Source organism: Tursiops truncatus, chromosome 16, assembly GCF_011762595.2.
Source record: "Tursiops truncatus isolate mTurTru1 chromosome 16, mTurTru1.mat.Y, whole genome shotgun sequence".
Taxonomy (NCBI): Eukaryota; Metazoa; Chordata; class Mammalia; order Artiodactyla; family Delphinidae; genus Tursiops; species Tursiops truncatus.
The window spans coordinates 53,305,632-53,330,687 of NC_047049.1; the positions used below are offsets into that span (position 1 = coordinate 53,305,632).

The 25,056-nt window shown below is 45.5% G+C and overlaps 1 protein-coding gene and 1 long non-coding RNA gene across 3 annotated transcripts in view; one reads left to right on the forward strand and one right to left on the reverse strand.

Annotated features, from left to right (window-relative positions):
- Window positions 1–16,610, reverse strand: part of LOC109548420 (uncharacterized) — a 126,809-nt gene extending 110,199 nt beyond the window's left edge. The window contains exons 1-2 of the long non-coding RNA XR_012326559.1: window positions 9,263–16,610; window positions 657–872 (exon numbers count right to left, since the gene is read on the reverse strand). This is a non-coding gene — a long non-coding RNA (uncharacterized lncRNA). The remainder of the gene's footprint in view (window positions 1–656; window positions 873–9,262) is intronic.
- PLAC9 (placenta associated 9) lies at window positions 4,980–17,352 on the forward strand. Of its 2 annotated transcripts, none has more exons than XM_019925795.3 (4): window positions 4,980–5,230; window positions 15,323–15,420; window positions 16,604–16,742; window positions 17,220–17,352. In XM_019925795.3, exons 1-4 carry the CDS (start codon window positions 5,167–5,169, stop codon window positions 17,333–17,335), a joined length of 417 nt encoding a protein of 138 aa, XP_019781354.1. In that variant the 5' UTR covers window positions 4,980–5,166; the 3' UTR covers window positions 17,336–17,352. The 2 variants fall into 2 exon arrangements, with proteins under 2 accessions (XP_019781354.1, XP_004310323.1); XM_004310275.4 differs by having other exon boundaries at window positions 5,020–5,230; window positions 16,604–16,729.
- The last annotated feature ends 7,704 nt before the right edge of the window (window positions 17,353–25,056 follow it).

Here is a 25,056-nt window from a genome sequence, read left to right on the forward strand (position 1 = left end):
ACTTGTGTGGCCCTGGGCTAGCAGCCCTGCTCCATCTGTGCTGAAAGGGGGTGGCCTGGCCCACGTGGAGCTGAAGGCTTCCTGGAATTGGTCTTATCTGAACCAAGACAAGAAGACAAGGAGGCTTTGTATGGCTCCAACCCTCCCAGCCACTGAGGCCCTTTCAGTGGGTGGTCCCTCTCTCCCGCCTCCAGCCCCAGAGGGATGGCGAGCCCCTACTTCCTGTTTGCCTTGGCCCCTTGCCTTTGGGTGCAGACTAGGAGAACAAACCCTGCCAGATGCCCTCTGCCCCCATTTTCCCCACAACACGGCCAGGCTGGGAGGCTGCGCACATCCTGCAGTGTTGCCTATGGGGGCACTGGCACCCTGGGAGCAAATCCCCACATTTCTATGTGACCTTAGGCCACCACCTAACTTCCCCAAGCCTCAAACTGTGTGTGTTCACCGTGGATATTGGTGCCACCTGCCAGGGTGACAGAAGCGTTAGAGGAAAGGAAAGCTTGCACATTACGGCACTTCAGCTATGCAGGCAGTTAGGGGTCGTCTCCCCCTAACTGCTTAAGGACTTGCCGCTCTGAGCCCCCAAATACCCGATTTGTCCTCTTCCACCTCCACCTCCACCTCCCTCCAGGTTTCCTCACTACCTAGTTACTCACCTGGGGCCTGATAATGCTTAAGGGAGTGAGTTTTAGGGCTTCCCTGGTGGCGCAGTGGTTGAGAGTCCACCTGCCGTTGCAGGGGACACGGGTTCGTGTCCCGATCCGGGAAGATCCCACATGCCGCGGAGCGGCTGGGCCCGTGAGCCATGGCCGCTGAGCCTGCGCATCCGGAGCCTGTGCTCTGCAACGGGAGAGGCCACAACAGGGAGAGGCCTGTGTACCGCAAAAAAAAAAAAAAAAAAAAAAAAAAAAAAAAAAAAAAAAAAGAGAGTGAGTTTTAGAATCAGATCCACCTGCCTTCCAACCTGGGCTCTGCAGCCCTCTGACCTAATCAAACATATCTTATCTGAAAAGGAGATAAAAACACCTTCTTTTTAGGTTTCTTGGGGCAAGGATTAAATGAAATAACATATGGACAGCCTGAGCACAACCTGTTTCAAAGAAGTTTAGCAAATATCAGAGTAATAATAAATAGTGATACTTAATTGTCATCAGTCCCAGCTGGCCACCGTCTTGCTTTGAGGCCCAGCATATGGTTGGCGTATTTCCCTAATTTCCCCAATTTTAACTTCATTGGTCATTTCTAGAGAACATTGGAAGGAGGACATTAGCAAACTGGGTCCTTATCATCCTGCCCAGAAGTTTTCCTTCATATGTTTGGGCTGGCTTCTGTTGGTATCAGGAAATAAATTGATCGCCAAACACTTATCTTAAATCCAGCCCATTTATTGAGTAATTCAAGTAGTTCTTTTAGCTCTACTGGATTTTTTGAGAAAGCAATTGAATCTTCTACTAATATCAGTATTTTGTCTCCTTTACGATAACTCTTCTTTTCACCAGTACTTTATTGCATCTTTCAGACCACAGATAATTAATAGTGGTGATGGATGGTGTCTTTACCTCATTCCTGGCTTCCTAAAGGATGCCACTCTCCTTTCTCCTGCAGGTATGTGCAAACCAGTTGTGTAAGGTAAAAGTAGTTATCTTATGAAGAAAATGTGCTTTTATTTTCTTTATTTCTACCTCTTAGATTTTGTTGTTGTTTTTAAGTCTGGGATGGCTATTTAATTTCATAAAATAATAGTTTCAGTATTTATTGAAATGATAAGCTTATTTTAGTTTTGTTTCTCTGACCTTACAACAGACATGATGGCGAGAGATTTTTTTGGACCTCCACTTGGGAATGAATAGCTAAACCAACAACTTGTTTTATGTTCAAATTAGTGGCTAAAGGATGGACTGTGCAATAGAGAGCAGGCTATTTAGATGTCCATGTGGGAAAATAATTTAAGCTTGAATCATTCCTTGGAACCACATAAAAATTCTAGAAGTATTAGAGGTTACACCTTTAAAAAAACTTCAGGCTATTTGAAGAAAATGTTGGAAAATACTTTTATATTTGAGGAATCAAATATAATTTGATTATATTTGAATATAATTTGATTATATCCCTGATGTGAGGAATCATAAGCAAGTTGTAAAATCTAGAAGCCATAAAAGAAAATACTGAGAAATTTGGCTACCTAAATAAATATCTAAAACTTCTGTATGATGAAAGATATCACAAAGAAAGTTAAAGACAATAGAAGAATGGAAGAAAACATTGCCAACATATCTATCAGGCATTACTGGATTAATAATCAGAATATGTAAAGAAAAGAGGGAAAAACAGAAAAAAGTATTTGACTAGGCAAATAAAGCTCATCTTCACTCAATAAATAGCATGTAAATAGAAGCAAAAAGATAACTTTTTTTTCATCATCAAACTGTCAAAATATCAAAAGATAAATATTCAGTGTTGGAGAAAGTACAGGGCTGCCAGATCTACTTCAGCTCTTCCCACTCCAGATGTATTTTATGTAAATGGTACCCCCTACAGCACAACTGCAACATAAACTACAATGTGACTGGGTGCACCTTGGAGCCTTGCTCTCAGTGCCCCGCCCCTCCTTTGGGCTTAGTAAGAGCCTTTGGCATATCTAGCAAAATGTAAAAGGCCCTCTGAATCACTGATTCCTCTTCCAGGAATAAGGCCTTTCAGAAATACAGAATTATGTAATATATACATAAAGATATATGCAAAAGGATGTTCACTGAAGCATGCTTTATATTGGAAAAAAACACAAGGAAACAAACTCCATGTCCATCAACAGGAGATCATCTGGACAAATAATAGCGCCTTCAATCATGAGATATTTTGCCTGTCTCGGATTTAGGTGTACTAACATAGAATGATCTTTAAGATTTGGTGTTATGACTGAGATGAACACGAAGGTGAAAGCAAATCCCCAAAATATATTATTCAATCCTATGTTTATATATTTGTGTCTGAATTTATATTAGATCGATAGGAAATGCACAGACAAGGAACTGGAAGAGTCCACCAAGCTGAGGGAACTTGACTGGAATTGAGACAGGCTGGGACCTGGGACCTGGGACCCTTTGCTGCAGTGCTTGCACCTGGACGAATGTCTCCTCCAGCAACATAATACAAAGAAACTATACAGGACTAAAAATAACTACGTGCGTGGGCAGTTGGGGCAAATTAGGAACAACAAGATACAAAAGGACCAAAACCCAACGGCCACTTCTGAGGAACCGGGAGCAAAAGCAGGGTACTGTGCATGCGCCCTGCACGCAGCACTACCAAGGGGGTGGGCAGACCACCTGACCACCCCTCCAGCAAGACCCCTGGACCCACCCCTACCCTCACCCCACATAAGGAACCAGCTCAGCCTCCCCTCCCCCCCAGGGAGTAAGCAAGGGAAACTGTTACTTGTTTTCACTCCCTTGTGCTGCAGCACCAGTCCCAGTAAAGCCTTGCCTGAATTTCTTGTCCGGTTTCTTATCAATTTCTGTTGATTAAGAAGGCCAAGAAGCCTGGTCTGTAACAGAATCGCCCGGTAGGGGGCGTTTGTGACAGGGAGGGGTTTTACCCTGCATGCTTTATTACTTTGTGCCTCTACCACAATAAGAAAATATTGTATATATGTTGTTTTTATTGCAAATTCAAAATATGAGGCAGCCCACTTATTCTGAGCTTCAAACCTGTGGGTTTGACTGTTCTTTGACAACTTCCCACCGAGGTAAACTACCAAGAAAGTCCTATTACCAAGTGTGAAACCTTCTTGGCATTTCTGAAATAAATCCTTCTTTTGAGCCAGTTCATGTGGGCATCCCAATTCCCAAGAGAGCTTTTTAAAAATTTAGATCCAAGTCTCTGTCCAAGATCTGCTGACTCAAAACCTGAATTTCTGTTCCTGAGGCTATTATCTGGAGGAAGAAGTGAGAAGCAAGGATTATTGCTTAGTGTGGTGGCTATATTTGTACAATTGCACAGCCACAGTCTGTAATAGAGAAGGCAGAGGTGCAGCCTTGATCTGCAAGGGCTCCAGTTAACCCTAAAGGGGCCCCTTGATGGAGAAAAACATACTCCTGGGCTTGGCGATGAAGGGGCTCCACTGGCAGCCAGGACGTGCACTCAAGGCTCTGCAGTGCAGATGTTAGGGCTGTGGCTTTTGCTTTCCCAAATCTTAACTTTTTTTTTTTTCACTTGTTGAGTGGGTGTGTCCCATAGGTGAAGGTTCAACTACTGTTTTTTAAGCTGGAGGGAGGTGGTGATGATTTGAAGTTAACTGAAAAACCCACCCAGCTCTTACTCTGGGTTTGCTTAGAATGGAGAAAGAACCCGGCTCTCACTAATACGTTGTATCAATATATTATTATCTACCAATAACAGAACTGGATTCAAATCCTGACTCCACATTACACCAAGTGTGTGACTATTGGCAAGGCTCTTAACATCTCTGAGCCTCAATTTCTTGGTCTGCAGAATGGACGTAATGATGCACTCCTGATGGGGGTGCAGTGAAGATCAGAGAGATGGTGTATGTAGAATAAATCAAACAAAGCTTAGTTACTGTTCATTCATACTGGGGTGGTCACTAGACCACGAACTCCTCAAGTGCAGACGTGTGAATATGAGAATTATTTCGTTTTCTCCCCCCTCCAAAGTTTACCTAACACTAACTTGTACAGACCTTAAGTATGTGCTGAACACTCTCTCCGATGTCATGAGAGTTGCTTACTCGTTCCTGGTGGGCAGAGAAAAGCTTCCACACCCCGTGCAGTCAGGAATTCAGATCCCGTGCCACAGGTGTGGGTGGCACTTCTCTCCAAACTGCAGTCCGCCCGTCTGTGAAATGGGCTCATAACGGAGCACTGGACCCCTGGCTGCATCGCCCACTCTTCTGCGCTCGGGCCCGGGGGAGGCGCGGGGGCTCAGAGCGCAGCCCCTTCCAGGGGAGGCGCCCAGCCTGGCGCGTCGCCCCTCCGCCCGCGGGGTCTCTGGAGGGGGCGGGCTCGCTCGAGCCAGAAAGCCCGGAGCCGCCCAGGAATCTTGGCGGGGACTGCGAGCATTTCCTCCCGGGCGGGCCGGCGCGATCCCGGGGAGGGCGGGGAGGGCGGCAGCGGGCAGACGCGGCGCTGCGCTCCGCCAGCCGGCAGCATGCGGCCCCTGCTCTGCGCACTGGCCGGGCTTGCCCTGCTCCGCGCCTCGGGTGCCTTCACCGGTGAGTGGGGCCCGGACGCAGGGCGAGGGTCGGGGAGGCCGCGGACCGCGAAGAAGGAGCAGGAGAGAGGGAGGGAAGAGGGAGGGAGATGGGAACGAAGCCAGATGGAGAGGGATGGAGAGAGGGAGATGCAGGGAGGGAGAGAGAGAGATAGATGGTGAGAGAAATTGCAGAGAAAGATGGAGACAAAAAAAGGCAGAGAGATAAAGGCAGAGGAACAGAGAGAATTACAAAGGAGAGAGGGAAGAATACAGAGAGCAAGGGAGAGGCTGGGACAGAAAGAAACTTTGGAGGTAGACAGATGGGTCTGAACTATGAATGAGGAGGATAGAGAGAAAAAGGAGTTTGAGAGGCAAACGGAACAAGAAGGAAGGAAATAGAGGAACTAAAATGGCAAGAGAAAGGGGGTGGGGGAGAGAGAAAGGGTGAGAGGATACTGAGGAAGAGAGGCCGCTTTGAGAGAGACAAAAAAGGAGAGAGGGAGTGGAGAAACCCATTGCCCCAGGTCGACAGGAAAGAGAGGAGACCAGGATCACAAGGTGGAAGGTCAAGTCTGCAGGGTGGGGCAGCCCCAGCTCCCCACCCTCCAGACCAGCCCTGCCCAGAGGGCCTGCAGAGGCGCCCAGGCCTGGCCCAGCACAGCCGGTCAGGGCCCAGGCAGGAGGCCCCTGGAGGCCACGACTTTACCTGCCAGGTAGTCTGAGGGGCTTCTGCAGCCTGTGGAGGAGGCCAGTTGTCAGCCTTTTGGAGAGCTTCCCTGAGGGCCTGAGCTGCCTTGGGTGGGTGGGAGGAGGCTGCGGGAGGGAGAGGCCCTCCACTGGCTGGGCTCCTTGCCGTGCCCTGTCCCTTCTAGCCTTCCCTGACAGCAGTCTTAGTGCTGCCCCTTCACCAGTGAGGCTCGGACAAGGTGGCTGCAGAGGGACTGACTGTATGCACAGTCGTTCCTTCCACCACCCCAAGACTGCACTTTATACAGCACTTTACAACCACGTTCCCATTTACCCAAGGTCTCTTGCTGGCCTCAACCAGAGGCAGCTGATGCCCATCCCAGTTGAACGGGCGAGGGGAAGGCTCAGTCTCTCCAGGCATCCAGGGACCCTACCCCTTCAGCCAGGCCCTTGTCCACACTTAAGGCTGCTCCCCCATCAACCTGGAGCCGGTGGCTGTGAGTCACCCTGCCCTGTGTTAAGATGGAAGCTCCCCTGACCCCTGGCCCAGCCCCTTTCAGGCACAGGGAACTGTGGGAGTGGGCATCCAGGGAAAGGGTTGAGGCCAGTCTTGATCCTGGGCAGCCCCTGGCTGAGTGAACTTGGGTGAGTCATGTCACCTCTCTGAAGCTATTTCCTCTTCTGTAATGTGAGGAGAATGGTACCCACCAGCAGAGCTGGATGAAAGGGAAGTACCCAGCACGGAACACCTGTCAACACACATTGTCTCCTTCCCTCGTCCCCTCGGACAGCTCCGCTGAGCTCTCTGAGGCCCAGTTCTCCACTGAGGTTGGCTAAGGAGGACCAACAACCCTTTCCTCACAGGCTGTGTGAGGAGTGGCTGGGACCATGCAGCACAGAGCCCGGCCCAGGTGCTGTCCTTTTTCTCTGCCTCCCCGCCCCGCCCCATCTTGCCTGGAGTCCCCACCTCCAGGAGCTGAGGGGACAAAGCCGAGTCTGTGCTCCCCCAGAGGGAGGAGCTGGCCGCCCACAGTGGCAGACTTTTTGTGGCCCCTTTAGCTATGACTGGTATATACATTTTAGCTTAAAGCCATTTTTAAACATTATTTTCCTCCTGATCATCCTCATTGCTCCAGATTAAGAAAAAAAAAAGAGGAGAGTATAAACATATTAATGTAATTTCACACTGAGTTCACACATTTTTGTGTATAACCTTTCAGACTTCAGACAATATACCATGGTTTTTCTTAACTGTTGATTATCAAATCTGTTGGATATAAACACAGAATAGAGACCTAGAGATTGTCATACTGAGTGAAGTAAGTCAGAGAAAGACAAATATGATATTGCTTATATGCGGAATCTTAAAAAAAATGATAAAAATGAACTTTACAAAACAGAAACAGACTCACAGACTTAGAGAACCACGAACTTATGGTTGGGAGGTGGGGGAGGGATACTTAGGGAGTTTGGGAGTGACATGTACGTACTGCTGTATTTAAAATGGATACCCAACAAGGACCTATTGTACAGTACAGAGAACGGTGCCCAATATTATTTAACAACCTAAAAGGGAAAATAATTTGAAAAAGAATAATAATAATAAAAAGAATAGTATAGTGAACCACCATGTGCCCATCACTCTGTTTCAACAAGAATGGATTCCTGACAGATCTGGATTCATCTATCATCCCCACCTTCTCTCCCCTCTCTCAGATTATTTTAAAGGAAATTCCAGGCATTATATATTTTTATCTGTAAGTATTGCCTTATGTATTTCTAAAAGATAAATAATCTTTTAATAACAATACCATTATCACTCCCTAAAAATGGACAATAATTCCGTAATGTCATCAAATATCCAATCAGCGTTCAACTGTCCCTGATTGTGTGATGTTTTTATATTTGGTTTGTTTGATCCAAATAAGGTACACACATTGCTTTTGGTTGATATATCTGTTAAGTTTCTTTTAGTGAGTTTTAAGTTTCTTTAGTAAGTTCTTTTTCCCCTCTTTTTTCTTAAAATTTATTTGAAGAAACTGGGTTGTTAGTCTTATAAAGTTTTTCCCATTTAAATTTTAGCTGATTGCATCCCCCAGGTGTCATTTAAATTGTTCTCTCCCCTATATTGTCTATAAACTGGTAGTTAGATCTAGACGCTTCAGCTAATTCCAATTAGATATTTTTTTTTGCAAGAATACTTGAAGATGGTTCATTGCTTTAATTTTCATTTCTTTGATTACTACCAAGGTTGGATTTTTCTTCAAAGGCATATTGGTCATTTCTGCTAATTCTTGTGAACTGTCTTAGACTTTTCCATCGTGGTAGTGGGATTTTTTCATATCAATCTATAAAAGTTCTTTATGTGTTGAGTGAAGCAGACTGTCTTATGCTACTTGTAGAGAATTTTTTTTTTTAAGTTAAGGCTTCAGTTAATCTCCTTTCCTATTTTGCTATCAGAGGGATATCAAGTCCTAGAGCCTAGTCCTATTAGCCATTCTCACCCATGCCTTGGGGCCCACGGGGGGAAGCTCTCACTGTCCACCACCGTTCCAGGTCTCTGTGGACATCTGTCTTCCATTGGGCTTCTGCTTTTTGCTTTGGGTGGAAGAGGAAGACGCTGAAGGGCTGTGGTGAGGATCACTGCATTTCTTCTTACAAAAATGGATGTTGTGGGGAGGGAACCTCTCAAAGACAATCTGGTTCAACGTACACAGTTGGGCTCTTGTTGGGCCTCAAGACAGGTGCAAAGATGTCATGTGTATAGGTCCCCTTTGCCCCATTCCTGTCCAGCCCCTCATTTTACAAAGGAGGAAGCTGAGACCCCCCCAAGATAGAAGGCCCTTGACTCATCACAGAACTGCCAGAACATAGTAGAGACAGTGTCTTGCAGGTAGGATTCAAATCCTGTCCCCACTACCTACTAGCAGTGTAGTCCTGGGCATGTTACTCAACCTCTTTGGTTTTCTAATCTATAAAAAACTGATAAGTAAGAGTACTGAGCTCACAGATAGAATTAAATGAGTTAATGCATGTAAGCACTCAACAAAAAGCTTGGCCCAGAATAACTGATCACAAATTGACAGTAGCTTCAAATACAGAGTGTGGTTGTGCCCATTCTAAAGGTGAAGAAACTAAGGATCCAGCAAGTGGGATTGGCTTGTAGCAGAGCCCAGAGAGCCCGGTCAGCCCTGAGCCCTCTGTTTGCTTGTCGGAGAAGCCCCTCCCAAGCATCCCTTGGACTCCTGCACAGGTATAGTCCTAGAGCAGGTGCCTCCCCGTCTTGAGGAGACCTGGTCAGAGTGATCTAGTGAAAGGCACTGGCTCCAGGTGGAGAGGCGGGGCTGCAGGGGCTTTCACTGACCTGCTTAGTCTCCAGTCCACCTGGTGAATGACCTACGTGGCATTTGCACATCATCTGGCAGTTCCAAGGCAACTTCAAATGCAGGATCTCCTTGGATCAACACAGCAGTCCCACCAAGTAGACAGAGCAGGGCAGATCCCTCACAGACGAAGCTGAGTCAGAGGCAAAGAACACAGTCCAGTGGAGGTGGGACCGTGCCTCTGACTCCCAGACTTGTGAGTCCCAGACAGTGTGTGGAGAGAGGTTTATCCTGGATGGCTTCCTAGACCTCAGCATGGTGGGGGTTTAGGAATGTTCTAGTACTTTATAACCCAGTGGATTATAAATCACCATATTCCAAGGTAGAAGGAATCTGGTTTCCTGGATGGCCTTGGAGAGCGGAGCTGCCTGCCAGCCCTGACCATCAGCCAGTCCACCTCTGAACTGATATGTGAGAAAGAAATAAACACACGTGTGATTGAGGGGGACTCTTTGTTGCAGCAGCTCAGCTTGTTTCCTCACTTAACCAGACGCCGACTGTATTGGACTGACATTGGTAAGCGCTCAGAGTGATCGGCAAGGCTCAAATCCACATCTGGAAAATGACCAGAGAACAAGGGAGACAGGACGTATCACTCCCAAAACAAAACAAAAATGTTCCTTAGCATCTGAGCTCCCTCTTAGGGGGCTCAAGGATCCCTCTCCCGTTTCAGCCAGAGCACATCCATAGACTAGAGTTCTTCATATAGTTGTTTGAAAATAGTGTTCTTCTGATTTAAAAAAAAACAAAAAACAAAAAAATACTGATGGTTTGGAATGAAGCACAAATTTTAATACAAATATCAAATGTGGTCACATTTATTAGACTATTATATTGACTGTGGTCAAATAGAATTAACCCCCAAGTGCCAAGTGTGGTCAAAGCAGCACCTTTCAGGGTCAGAAATCCTTTGAGTTGTGTGCGCCTTCTTAGTGTTCGGATCCAGAAACAAAAGGTCTCCTATGCCTGTCAGTGAGGGGGTGGGGGGGAGGCCCAGTGGCCGTGTCCCTTTAACTGGTGCCTGCACTGGGCCTCCCGTCTCCACTGGCAGCCTGCTCTCACCATGTTCCACCCACGCCCGCCATCCGGGGTGCGCATAGGCCCTGAGCGGAAGCCAGGCCAGAGAAAACAACCCTGCATCCAAGAAGGTCCATTTCCCAACTGGCCAAGTCAGGGAGGGCGGGATCGAAGGAGGGAAGGGAGCACCGCGAACCACAGCCTTGGCCGCACATGGTCAGTCGTGATCATCCTTCAGCTTCCCCCACTCTTCCTCTGGTCTGAGCTTCCCCAAAGCCCCGTGAAACTGGCGTTATCGTGAGCCCCTTTCTACTGGTGAGGAAGCGTGAAGCAAAGGGAGCCCTTGCCCAGTTCTTGCCTTGTGGGAGCTTCTGGGCCAAGAAGCAACTTGTCCTTGACTCATCCTGGTTCGGTCTTTGTAGCTAATTTCTGAGGCCTGAAAGACAGAGGCAAACCTCGGATGAGCTGCGTCTGGCAGTGCCTCCGCCCCCATCCCCAAACCCGTGATACAGAGGAGGCAGCAGAGGCTCGGGGAGAAGAAAGTTCCCACGGCCCCGCACCAATTCATGGCTAGGAACGGAGGTCTGCAGTGTGTTTTCTGCCGTCAGGCGCTGAGGTCAATGCCATGAGCACCCACGTCGGGGAGGGAGCCGCAGCGCAGGGTGGCCTGGCTCTGCCCCAGCTCTCTCTCAGCAGAGCTCCCCCGGAGGCCTGGATGAGCTCACTGACGGTTGTGCAGTGCAGCCCAGGGCGCAGCTGCGTCCAGATGTGATGCATTAGTGCTGTGTGATTTGGAGAGCAACCTCAGCCCAACCTCTTCCCTGGAGGGGTTTGGGAGCCAAGTGAGCCCTCATCGCTGACACGTAGAGAACAGGATGTTTTAGGCTGAGGGAGGGAGCAGATTCATGTTGTTCGTGACTTCCAGAGCTGGCAGAACCCCACTTGGCCGGCAGGGTCATGTTGCTTCCTCTTGGCCTAACCTGGGAGGAGGGGGAAGAGTACTTTAGGGTCTGGGAGGGGGCAGGTGGGACTCAGGGGAACGTCTTGGCCTAGGGCCCCTGGGTGGAGCTTGCAGAGGGTGTGTGTGGGCCCGGACCTAGACCGAGACAGACCCCCTCTTCCCTGACAGCCCTCTATCTGGGTGAAAACAACTCTGCCTGCCCCCTCGAAATCTTTTCTCTCTAGCTGAGCACCCCAGTTTTTTCAGCTGGCACAAAGGAGTCAAAATCTGGAGTCCCTTCACGGTGGCCGCCTTTAGCCCTGCCTCTGCCTGTCGAAGGCCTTCTCACGATGAATAGCCCAGAATGGAGCGCAGCCCTCCAGGTGGGGTCTCTCAGACCACCCACCCCCCGACACCCATCCTGAACATTTTGTATCAATGCACGAAGCCCGTGGCTTCTGCTTTTTGCTAACAACCCCATCAGAGAACTGGCTTTTATTATGGAAAATTTCAAACCATACATACAAAAGTAGAGAGAATAGCAGAATTAACCCCATGTCCACATCACCCAGTTTCAACAGTTACCAATCTTGGCCAATCTTGTTTGCTCAATACTCCCACCCATGCCTCCTCCCACTCCCAGGCCTGGGTTATTTTGAAGTAAAGCCAAGACATCATAGCATTTTACCTATAAATATGCTCAGTATAGATCTCTAAAAGGCTCCCTTAAAAAAAATAACCAAAGTTATAACATCCCCTCCCTCCCTAAAGTCAACAAGAAGACCATTGTTGTTGTTTTTTTAAATACTTATTTATTTTCTTTTTTTCTTTTGGCTGCATCAGGTCTTAGCTGCGGCACGCAGGATCTTCGTTGCGGTGCACAGGCTCTGTAGTTGTGGTGCGTGGGCTCTGTAGTTTTGCGGCACGCAGGCTCTCTAGTTGAGGCACACGAGCTCGGTAGTTGTGGCGTGCAGGCTTAGTTGCCCCACGGCACGTGGGATCTTAGTTCCCCGACCAGGGATTGAACCGGCATCCCCTGCATTGGAAGGTGGGTTCTTTACCACTGGCCCACCAGAGAAGTCCCAAGACCATTGTTTTTTTTAAAGTTATTTATTTTTGGCTGCGTTGGGTCTTTGTTGGTGTGTGCGGGCTTTCTGTAGTTGCGGCGAGCAGGGGCTACTCTTCCTTGTGGTGCGTGGGCTTCTCATTGTGGTGGCTTCTCTTGTTGTGGAGTACAGGCTCTAGGCGTGCGGGCTTCAGTAGTTGTGGCACGTGGGCTCAGCAGTTGTGGCTCGCGGGCTCTAGAGCGCAGGCTCAGTAGTTGTGGCGCATGGGCTTAGTTGCTCCGCGGCATGTGGGATCTTCCCGGATCAGGGCTCGAACCCATGTCCCCTCCATTGGCAAGTGGATTCTTAACCACTGTGCCACCAGGGAAATCCACCATTGTTTTCTGAACAGGTTTTTCTAAGTTCAGTGGATGGACATAATGAAGGGGAGAATGTAAAAACCCAAACTGTTCTCCACAAAAGATGCTCAGAGTGGAAGGAAGTTTTGCCCCTGCCTTGGTTCTCGCCCCTGAGTGGAAGAGCTGAGATCCAGAGAGAGTTGAGACCAGGGACTCGCAGGGCATGGGGACTCTGACAGAGCTCCAGAAGGCCAGCTGGCTGAGGTGGGGCCAGGGGAAGGCCAGGGTGCCTGGGGTCCAGTCGTTTGCTGCCTGTGTGATCTTAGACAAGTCACTCAGCCTTCAGAGTTATACATTCATCACCAGCAAAATAGCTCACTATCCTTACCCCAAGACCTGCCAACCTCGGGCAACCCAGCCAACATCGAAGTCTTACAAGAGTTTTGCATCTACAAAGATCAAGTCCAAAAACTCTTACCCCTGCTCTGCTTCAGATGCCCACAGCCTTGGTATTGTCACTGTGAAGCTGCTCTACCTCTAAAAGCTGAAATTGCAATATCCCTTATCACTTGTTCCTTCTGTTACTCCCATCATCTCACTGAGATCTGCAGTGCCCTCAGCCCTTCCATTTCTCCCAATTATTGGCCCTCTTATTGCCTTCTCCTTCGTTATTCAAGCTAGATGCCCGAGCTCGTCCCCTTAAGCCCTTGCTGGTCGAATCCTCAGTTCCTCTGCACTCTTGCTCTTCACCGCACTCATGCCACAGACTCCCAGGTTTCAGCTCATCAGCCATCTGTCTCTGCTGCTGACACCCACCTGCTGAGCTGCTGCGGGCAGGCTTCCTTGTGATGTCAGGTTGTTCTGCATCATCCTCCTAACCGCCTTCCTCATTCTCCTCATCCCCTTTTGGAGCCCCCTCTTTATTCAAACTTCTTACCCAGGGGCGGGCTGATACACTGGCTTTCGGAAAACAAAAAAAAGCATTTGTCAGTTTCCATGGTGGAAATACTTTCACCACGGCTCCCATTTTAGTGGCTGTGTCCAACAACCCACTCACAGAATTCCTGATAATACTTCACAACTCGCTTTCCTTTCCTAACCCTACACGAATTTTCAGCAGATGATTCCCCTCTTACTTTACTGAGTGAACGGAGGCCATCAGATGGGACTCCCTCAACTTCTTGGCCCTTTAAGTAGAACTTTTTTACCCATTTTTGCTGCGTTTCCTCTCTCTTCCTTCCACATGTGACCCCTAGCCCCACCACCATTTCTGGATTCCGTGGCCTCACATCTCTTCGGGAAATGCATTCTTTCAGTTCTCCTGGCTTCCTCCTGTCCTCAGGCTATAAGCATGGTTGCGTTTCTTCAATGCTTAAAAACCTGGAAACAACAACAATAAACACTGCTTTAGATCACCTTGTGATCTGATCTCCCTTCCTTCACAGCCAGGCTTCATGGAAATGTTTTCTAGGATCTTAGTTTCCTCCTCCTGACTTTTCCTTCCCTTCTCATCCCATTGCGACTAGACTTTGCTCTGTCGGCACCTCTCCGCTAAAAGCGCTGGGACGGCATTCAGCGTCCACTTTTCTGTTGCTCCGAGTCCTTATCTTGCTAGACCTCCATGCTGCTTTAGGCCATGCTGACTGCTTCATCCTTTTGAAAGCTCTTGGCTTCTCCTTGCTTCTGGGGCAGCATCCTCCTTTCTGTGTGTCCATGTTCTCCAAGGACTCGGCCAACTCAGACGCCCTGCAGGTTATCTCAGAGTGACCAACACTGCAACTTGAGCTCAAAGCCCGGGCTCTAAACTTCTGGTGTGAAGGTTGGTGGTGTGAGGAACGAAGGAGGAGCCAACGTTGGGGAGGAAAATGATGTTGAACAAACTGAACCTCAGATATTCCGCTTACTAGCTGTGTGGCGTTAGACGTATCATTTCACCTTTCTGTGCATCAATTTCCTTATGTGTAAATTGGGGCTAATAATTGGTTGTAGAGGTTGACTGAGCTAACACATTTGTTTAGCACTCACTTGTGTCAGATGTTACTAACTGGTCATCAATGTCAATTACTATGACTACAATATCTCCATGCATTTTCTTCCTCTCTTCCTACGGTTACTGCCTCCTTTCATCACTTCTTACGCTGATTACTGCAGTAACTTCCTGCCTTCAAAAACGAATCTCTCCAATCCATTCTCTGTATTTTAAAAATTCACATATGACTGCATGACTCTCCTGTTTAAATAAACCCCAAAACAAGCATTGTGATTGGTTTATTAGGGCCCGGCCTTGTTTCCACGATCCACCTCTCCAGTCTCAACTCCCACCCACCCTGTACTTTCCAGCCACTTCAGGCTTCCTGAGGGTTTGTGCACTGAGCCATGCTATTTCATTCCTATCTTTGCACATGCCGTTCCTTCTGGCTGAAACCTTTCCTCCCTTCCTTTTCTTACCCAGTTCAGGCAGCACCCCCTTAAGGAAGCCTACTTGGGTCTGTAGGAGACCATGGCCAAGTGAGTGAGTGGGGCAACCCTACACTCACACCCTGATCCACACTGAGCCTTCCTCTGCTTCTCTTTGGACTGTTTTTAGGACCCACCTCCCTTGAGCCCCATGTTTGCAGGAGTCTCTAATGTTACAGGGAAACCGAGGGCCCCACAGTGACAAGACTTGTTTTCCTACAGCTGCTGAACCCTTCATCCCCTCCCGAGGAGACCCAGCTCGGACTGCAGGGTGTGACAGACACATGGCTGTCCATGGCCGGTTAGACGTCATAGAGGAGGTAATGAGGGTGACCTGAGAGGGCATGCAGCTTCAGGACCACCTGCCAGGCTGGTGGCTTTGGAGGGTTCAGGCCAATCTTGCTTTGGAAAGTTGGGGAAATCTGGGCCAATCCTGTTCCCTGGCCACTATGTTAAACATCTCCTTGCCCTACCTGGGCTGTTAGGCTGTCCAGCCCCCAACAGACCCTGCCTCCCCGGGACCTTGCTTCCCACCAGCCAGAGATCTCCCCATAATCACCAGATGAGAAGGTGGAAATTCAATTGCGGTGTTTTGTTACACAGCCACGGTTTGTAACCTGGGGTCCATAAACTTGTGTGGGGAAAAAAAAATTGCACTTCATTTTCACAAACCTTTAGCCGAGATTTAGCATTCTCATTCACTATAAATACAGACAACAAACTGCAGGAGTATTAACAGCACTGTGACTTTGTCAGCAATAGAAATCACAGATAATTTCATCCTATTATAGTCATTGTGAATATCTCAATATATTGTTTACTATCAGTATGTCAAAATTTCAGTAGTAAAAAAAAAAAAGAAAAAAAAAAGAAAAAAAATTTCAGTAGTTGTTAGACCTGGTGTTAAATAAGTTAATAAATAGATAAATGTTTATATCAAAATTTAATTTTTATAGTTTAATAGTATTTTACTGCAGTTTATACCCTTGGAAATCCTGTATGTTTTATTTTTCTCAATGAAAGCATTTTTCTGATGGCGGTCTGTAGGTTTCACCAGACTGCTAATGGGGCTCATTTGTGAAAAAAGTTAAGAACCCTGAATAAAGAAAATTTCAAAATCCCAATACTGTCATTTGGCAGAATTGCCACCAGGGGGCGGGGTAACAAAAGGAATGTGAGCTCCCAGTGGTGACACCCTGAAATGGAAAAAAGAATCCCAGAGTCCCTCCAAGCCCCAAACCAATGACTGGGTAAAACCCCTGAGTGCCAGAGGCAGGAGCGAGCAGCCTTAGAGAGTGAGCTCCTAGGAATTTGTTATCTGGGGAGCTGAGAGGCAGGCAAGGGCAGGGCCTCAATCAAGAGGACCCAGGTCCCCTGGCACCCAGTTCTCTCCCCACCGCACCCTACTGGACTTCCAGGTGCTCCTTAGGATGTGGCTGATTAAGTGGGACTTGTCACCACTCTTGTCCTCTACTCCTCCCCCAACTTCTCTCCTTGCTTCAGACGGTGGAGAAGACAGTGGAGCACCTGGAGGCAGAAGTGAGAGGCTTGCTGGCTCAGCTGGAGGAGCTGGCCTGGAATCTGCCCCCAGGCCCCTTCAGCCTGATACCCGACCTCGCAGAGGAGACGGTGAGCAGCTCAGGTAGCAGAGATGACAGCCTCCAGGGCTGGGCAGCAGGGTGGGGACAGCTGCTCCACCCCCATGGTGTAGCCTGGACAAGCCAGGGAGGCTCCAGCTCCTCCTTGGGACAGAAGTGGGAGGCATCCTCCGGGCTCACCCCAAGTGTTCTCTGCCCCCACGCCCGGGGTTGCTGCAGCCCAGCATCGGGTAAGGGCACCTGGAAGAGTTCCACTCTCAGCACCACCCTGACTCAGAGCGGCTGCCTCCTTCCCTGGCCATTTACACGTCACAGCTCCTACCCATCTCCCTTCTACTCCTCTGCCGCCACCAAACCCTATCAGGGAAGCCTGGCATCCCTCTCATTGGCAGTGGAGGGACTGCCACCTGCTCCCTCGAGCCCTGCGTCCTGGCACAGGAGTCCCCAGGGGACTGGGAGGGGAGGGCAGGCAGCCTTCAGCACCCTGTTTGCTCACTCCGAGGCCGCCCCCTTTCTTTCAGATCGCCTCTCAGCACCAGAGCAGGAGCCACCCAACAGCTGGCAGGGATACAACAGCTCTCCTCTGAGAACAGAGCCGTGCGCTCTGGCCTGCCGTCCTCAGCTTTGTGCAAAATAAAAGCTACTCCTTTGGTCCCCTCTGTGTCTGCTGACAGTGACCCCCGCAGCCACAGCCCCTTCTCCATCTGCTCCCATGCGCTGAGGCTCACACCCCCTGCAGGCTCAGACCTGTACTTCCGCCCTCCTTATTTATAGGGGTGGACAGGGCAGGAGTTAGTTCAAGAGGTGAGGCACCTGAGATGCAGAATCGTTAAGGCGGCACAGTGGAAGTGTGCGGCCCTTTGAGTAAACTTGTTACTCAAAATGTGGCTGTAGGTGAACAACAGGGGTGTCACCTGGGAGCTTATCAAAAATGCAGAATTCGGGGCCCTGCCCAGACCTCCTGAATCAGAATCTACATTTTAATGAGATCCCCAGGGAATCTGTGTGCACATTAAAGTTTTAAAAAATGTTTCTGTTGAGATAAAATTCAAAATTTTAACCATTTAAAACAGTACAAATTCAGTGGGTTCATAATGTGTAGTCATCACCACCTTCTAATTCTCATCATCACCTTCTAATGCCAGAAATTTTCATCACCCCCAAAAGAAACCCTGTACCATTAAGCAGTCACTTCCCATTCCCCCTCCCATCCTCCCTTGGAAACCACTAATATTTCTTTCTCTGTGGACTTGCCTATGCTGGACATTTCATATAAATGGAATCATACATTTTTGTGTATGATTGTGTCAGACACAAAGCCTTTTGTGTTTAACTGTTTTTCGCTTAGCATAATGTTTTCAAGGTTCGTCCATGTTGTAGCATGTATCAGTACCTCGTTCCTGTTTATGGCTGAATAATAATATTCCATTTTATGGATATATCACATTTTATTCATCCATTCATCAAATCAGTGGATATTTGGGTTGTGTGCACCTTTTGGCTATTATGAATAATGCTATGAACATTCATGCATAAGTTTGTGTGGATATATGTTTTCATTTCTCTTGGGTCTATAATTAAGGATGAAATTGCTGAGTCAAATAGTAACTCTATGTTAAGTTTCTGAAGAACAACCAAACTGTTTTTGCATAGCAACTGTACCAGTTTACATTCCTACCAGCAATGTATATATAAGGTTTTCCATTTTTCCTTATCCTCCCCTACACATCTTATTGATTATAGGCATCACACTAGGTGTGAAGTGGTTATCTCGTGGTTTTAAGTTGCATTTACCTAATGCCTAGTGATGCTGAGCATCTTTTCATGTGTGTGTCGGCCACTTGTATGTCTTTTTTGGAGGAAGGTCTATTCAAATCCTTTGCCCATTTTAAAAACTAGGTTGTCTTTTTGCTGTTGAGTTGTAAGAGTTCTTTATGTATTGTGGATACTAGGTTTTTATCAGATATATGATTTACAAATGTTTTCTCTCATATTCTGGGTTGTCTTTTTATTTTCTTTATAGTGTCCTTTGAAACAACAGTTTTGATGAAATCCAATTTATCTTTGTTTTGTTCCTTCTTGTTTTGGTGTCATATCTAAGAATCCACTACCACATCCAAGGTTATGAATCATTTAATCCTGTCTTCTAAGATTTTTATAGCTTTAGCTCTTATATTTAGTTTTTAAAATCTCTTTTAGGTTAATGTTTGTATGTGGTGTGAGGTGGGGATTCAGCTTCATTACTTGCACTTAGTTGAAGAGAATATTCTTTCCCCACTGAACCGTCCTGGCACCCTGTCAAAAATCAATTGAGCATAACGTTTAGGTTTACTTCTCAATTCTATCCCATGGTTCTGTATGTCTGTCTTTATGCCAGTATCACACTGTTTGAATTACTATAGCTTTGTGCTAAGTTTTAAAATTAAGTATGAGTTCCCTAACTTTTTTGTTCTTTTCCAAAACTGTTTTGGCTATTTGAGGAACAGTTCCTTGCAATTCCGTATGAGTTTTAGGATCAGCCTGTCCACATCAGCCAAAGGCAGTTGGAATTCTGATATGGATTAGATTGAATCTGTAGATCAGTTTTTAGAGTATTGCCATTTCCACAATACTAAATCTTCCAATCCATGAGCACAGGATGTTTTGTATTTTTTGTAGTTTTCAGGGTAAAGTCTTACACCACCTTGGTTAAATTTATCCTTATTTTATTCCTTTTGCAATGACTGTAAATGGAATTGCTTTCTTAATTTTACTTTCAGATTGTTCATTGCTAGTGCATGGATATATAAACGACTTTTTTGGTTGATCGCGTATCCTATCCTGCAACTTTGCTGAATTCGTTTACTAACTCTAATGGGTTTTCTGTGGATATTTTAGGATTTTCTATATATAAGATTATGTAATCTGTGGATAGAGTTTTACTTCTTACTTTCCAATCTGGATGCCTCTTATTTCTTTTTCTTGCCTGGCTAAGGGTAACTTAGCCTTACCCTGGCTATAACTTTCAATACAATGTTGAGTAGTAGTGGCAATAGCAGACATCTTTGTCTTGTTCTTGATCTCAAGGAAAAGCTTTTATTTTTTCACCATTGGGTATGCTTTTCGTAGATGCCCTTTATTTCAGGTTGATAGATTTTCCTTCTGTTTTTAGTTTCTTAGGTTTGTTATTATTATATGTGAAAAGATGTTGGGTTTTTGCAAATGCTTTTTCTGCATCAATTGAGATCATCATGTAGTTTTTATCCCCCTTCATTCTGTCAATATGTATTACATTGATTTATTTTTTACATATTGAATGCTCCTTGTATTCCTTTGATAAATCCCACTTGTTCATGCTGGATAATCCTTATAATATACTGCTAGATTCAGTCTGATAGTATTTCACTGAGGTTTTTTGCACATTTCTTGTGGCTTTGGTATCAGGGTAATACTGGTCTCACAGAATGAGTTAGGAAGTGTTCCCCCCTCTATTTGGGGGGAAAGAGTTTGAGAAGGATTGGTGTTAACTTTTTCTTTAAATGTTTGATAGAATTCACCAGTGAAGGCTCCTGGTTCTGGATTTTTCCTCGTTGGGAGTTTTTGATTACTGATCTCTTCTTATAGGTCTATTCAGACTTTCTATTTCTTCTTGAGTCAAATTTCAGACTTTGTGTGTTTCTAGGAATTTCCCCATTTCATCTAGGTTATCTAATATGTTGGCATACAGTTAACAGTATTTTCTTATAATCCTTTTACTTCTATGAAGCTGTTAGTAATGTCCTCACTTTCATTTCTGATTTTAGTAATTGAGTCTCCTCTCTCCTTTTTCTGTCAGTCTAAAGGTTTGTTAATTTTGTTGATCTTTTTGAAGAAGCTTTTGTTTCATTGATTCTATTGTTTTTCTAGTCTCTGTTTTGCTTATCTGCACTCTAATCTTTATTATTTCCTTCTTTCTGGTTGCTTTGGGTTTAGTTTGCTCTTCTTTTTCTAATTCCTTAAAGTGGGAGGTTAGGCTACTGATTTGAGATTTTTTTTTTCTTTTTTAATGTAGGCATTTACAGCTATAGATTTCCCTCTGAGCACTGCTTTCACTGCATCCCATAAGTTTTGGGCTTTCATTTTAATTAATCTCAAAGTATTTCTTAATTTCTCATTTCTTTAACTCACTGTTCTTTTAAAGTATGTTTAGTTTTCACCTACTTGTAAAATTTCCAGATTTCCTCCTGATATTTCTTTTAAATTTCATTCCATTGTGGTCATAGAAGATACTCCGTGTGGTTTGAATCTTCTAAAATTTATTTAGATTCTTTTGTGATCTGGAGAATTTTCCATGTGCACTTAAGAAGAATGCATATTCTCTTGTTGGGTGGACAGTTCTATATATGTCTGTTAGGTCTAGTTGATTTATAGTGCTGTTCAAGTTTTCTGTTTCCTTGTTTATCTTTTGTCTAATTATTCTATCCAATAGGGAAAGTGAAGTGTTGAAGTCTCCAACTATTATTGTTGGGACTATTTCTCCCTTCAATTGTCAGTCTGTTTCAAACTTTCTGGGGATCTATTGTTAGACGCATATATGTTTATAATTATTATATTTTGATGGGTTAACCATTTTATTAGGATATAATGTCCTTTGCCAATCTCTGCCTCTTAATTGGAGCATTTACTCCATTTATATTTAAAGTAATTACTAATAAATAAAGACTTGTACCATTTTGTTATTTGTTTTCTATGTCATAATTTTGGGGCTCCTTAATTCCTCCATTATTGCCACATTTTATGTTAGATGGTTTCAGGTGTACCACTTGATTCCTTCTCCTTTCTTTTACTGTTTTTGTTATTTTCTGGGATTACATTAACATCTTAATTTATAAGTCCAGTTTGAATTAATACCGTTTCAATAGTATACAAAAGCTTTGTCTCTCTATATATGTCCTATATAGCTCCATCACCTGCCTTTAATGTTGTTATTGTCACAAATCACGTCCTTATACATTTTGTGCCCATCAACACAGTGTTATAATCCTTGTTTGGTGCAATTATCTTTTAAATCATATAGGAAAAAAAGAGGTGCTACAAACCAAAAAATACATATTAATACTGATGTTTATATTTACCTATGTTTATCTTTACCAATGTTTCATCTCTTCAGGTGGATTTGAATTACTGTCCAGTATCCTTTCATTTCAGTTTGAAGGACTTTCTTTAGCATTTCTCACATGAAAGGTCTACTAGCAAGAACCTGTCTCAATTTTTGTTCACCCAGGAATGTGTTAACTTCTTCATTTTTGAAGACTATTTTGCCAGATATAGGATTCCTGTTAACATTTCTTTTTGCAGCACACTGAATATGTCATCCCACTGCCTTCTAGCCTTTATGGTATCTGACAAGAAATCAGATGTTAATCTTATTGAAGATCCCTTGTATGTGACAAGTCAGTTCTCTATTGCTGACTTCAGGATTCCTTGTTTTTCAACAGTTTGGTTATAATGTGTCTCAAAGTGGATCTTCTTAAAAATACTACTTACGGTTCACTGAGCTCCTGAGATGTGTGGATTAATGTCTTTCATCAAATTTCTAAGCTTTCAACCACTGTTTCTTCAAGTATTTCTGCTTTCTCTCTTCTCTTCTATGACCTCCATTATGTGTACATTGGTATACTTCATGATGATGTCCCACAGGTCTTAGGCTCTGTTAATTTTTCTTCATTCTTTTTTCTTTTTACTCCTCAGATTGGGAAATCTCAATTGACCTATCTTGAAGTTTGCCAACTCTTTCTTCTCCGTTCTCAAATCTCCTCTTGAGCCCCTCTAAGTGATATTTAAAAATTTATAATTGTACTTTTCAACTCCAGAATTTCTATTTGGTTCCTTTGTGTAACTTCCTTTTATTGACATTCTCTATTTGGTGAGACATCATTCTCTTAGTTTCCTTTGGTTCTTTACACGTGGTTTCCTTTAGCTCTTTGAGCTTTTTAAAGGCAGTTGATTTAAAGTCTTTTCTTGGTAAGTCCAATATCTCAGTTTTCCTCAATTTCTATGAACAGATTTCTTGTTTTCCTGAGTATGGGTCATACTTTCTTGTTTCCTGGCATGCCTCAATAATTTTTGTTGAAAACTGGGCATTTTGAACATTATGTGAAAACTCTGGAAATCAGATTCTTCCCCCTCCCCCCAGTTTGTTATTGCTGCTTGTTGAATTTGTTGTAGTTTGTTTAGTGACTTTCTGAACTAGTTTTTTAAAGTCTGTATTTGGTGTGGTCATTGAAGTCTCTGTTCAGTTAACTCAGTGGTCACTAGTGATCCAACACAACTCCTTAAACTCCTGGAACAACCACAAAACCCCAAATTTCCCAGTCTTTACAAATGTGTTGTGTGTGTTGGGGAAAATCTTTGGATACTCTGCCAGGCAGTCTATGACTCTGCCTGCTTCACTTTCTGCATGTATAGAGCCTGAAGGTCAGCCAGAGGTGAGAGCTTACAGTCCTCTCAAGTCTTTTCTAAGCATGTGCCCAGCCCTAGGCATGTGTGTGGCCTTCTAGATTCCCAGGAATTAATGGGAGCACTCTAAAACCATTATTCCCCAAAGCATCACATCATCGGCCTTTGCTCCCCAAACTTTTCAATTTGTCTCCTGTTTGCCCCAACTGTTATCCCTCTCTCCAGGCATCAGTGCTAATGAATCTGCCTTCAATGTCCCTGAGGGTTACCACCTCCTCCTTGGGAGAGTTCCAAATTAGGTAAAATAAAAGCAAGTCATTTGAGCCAGTCTTTCAGGGAGCAATAAGAAAGATCAAAACAACCAACCATAATTCTTGAGAACAAGGTCCATTCTGCTCCATTCATTGCTAGGAACCTATAACAGAATGTGGATATTGTTTTTGAGGCTGATGCCAAGCTGCGGTGAGGAGGATAAGGCTGGAGTAAGTGAAAATGAAGCACGATCCTCTCACCAAGACTCAACTTTGTTTTTTAAGCTTTTGTTTGGTTGCAAACTTTCATTTTCAGAGCTCTCATAAAGTTGATTCTGACAGTTTTTGCCATCTTATTTGTCACTTTCACGGAGGAACAGGCTTTTGGAGTTCCCTACTCTACAATTTTTGCTGACTACAGTCAAGTTTAAGAAGCTCTGATCTAGTCTTCCCTTCATTTTAGGCCCAAAGAGGGGAAGTGGCTTATCCAGGGTCACACAGCAAACCAGTAGCTGAGCTGAGACGGGAAAAGGGATGCCTGACTCCTGGACCAGTGCTCTTTCTGATTCAGGGCTGCGTCAGCTCTTATTGCTGGGAAGGAACCAGGTTCAGAGTGGACACCAGTATTAGGCCAAAGCAAGCTTTCCAAGGAGTAGGCGTTGAGGGTAAGAGCCCCTTACAGAGTTGAGACCCTGACTGACCAAATCCTTTGCTGAGAGGGAACCCTGTATAGGGCCAGTTGGAGGACTGAGTAATGATGTCCTGTCCTTACAGGAACACGAGCAGAGAAGCTTTCAGGTTTGATGGGGTAAAAAATGTAAGCTAGTCTAGTATCTGCCTGGAGAAATGATTAGCTTGATTTCTGTTTTCACGTCTGACTCCACTCCACATCAGCCAGGGTAGGAAGGAGCTGAGGGCAGAAATAAGGGGCCAAGTCCTAGGCTAGGACTATCCTGCCAAAGCACAAGGATGGGCATGGCATGGCCATCCAGTTGTTGCTTTGACCATGGGCACCTGCAAAGGCTCATCTTTCAGATCCTTCTTGCCAAAGCTGGGAGTGGACCAGTTCCACCTCCCACCGCTGGACCGAAACACTCTGCCACCTGCTCACCTGCCCTGTGTGTGAACATTTCTAATGTCAGAAGTTCTCTGGCTCAGTGCAGGAGTATTTAGATCAGCATCAGAATATAAGGCAAGCAGGTTACAGATGCAGTTTCTTGGTCCCCATGGCTGCTCAGAATCTGTGAGGGCGGGGCCCAGGGACCTGCACCTTTAACAAGCTCCTCAGAAGATCCTGATGCACACTAGGGTTTGAGAACCACCACTTAGGACCGTTTCCCCATCTACAAAGTGAGCACTCCAAGGTTCCTTTCTCAAATTTTGCACCTGAAGCAAGTGACTCATTGCCTCACCCTAGTCCTGTCCCTGTCCCTAACACACAGTGTTCACTCCAATGTCCCCACAGCTGTTGAAAACAGACTCAGGGCTGAACTTACCTCATGCCTCATCCTCTGGTTGCTATTCTGGAAGTGACATTAGATGTGTGGCATGGACCGGCCTTGACTAACACCTCCAGGAGGCAGGAAAAGACCCAGTGTAGTTTCCTCCCAGAAAGATGACCTGTAAGATCAATGTCTCCCTCATCTTTTTTTATCCTGAGCATCACCGTCAGTGTTAATAACCTTTTACG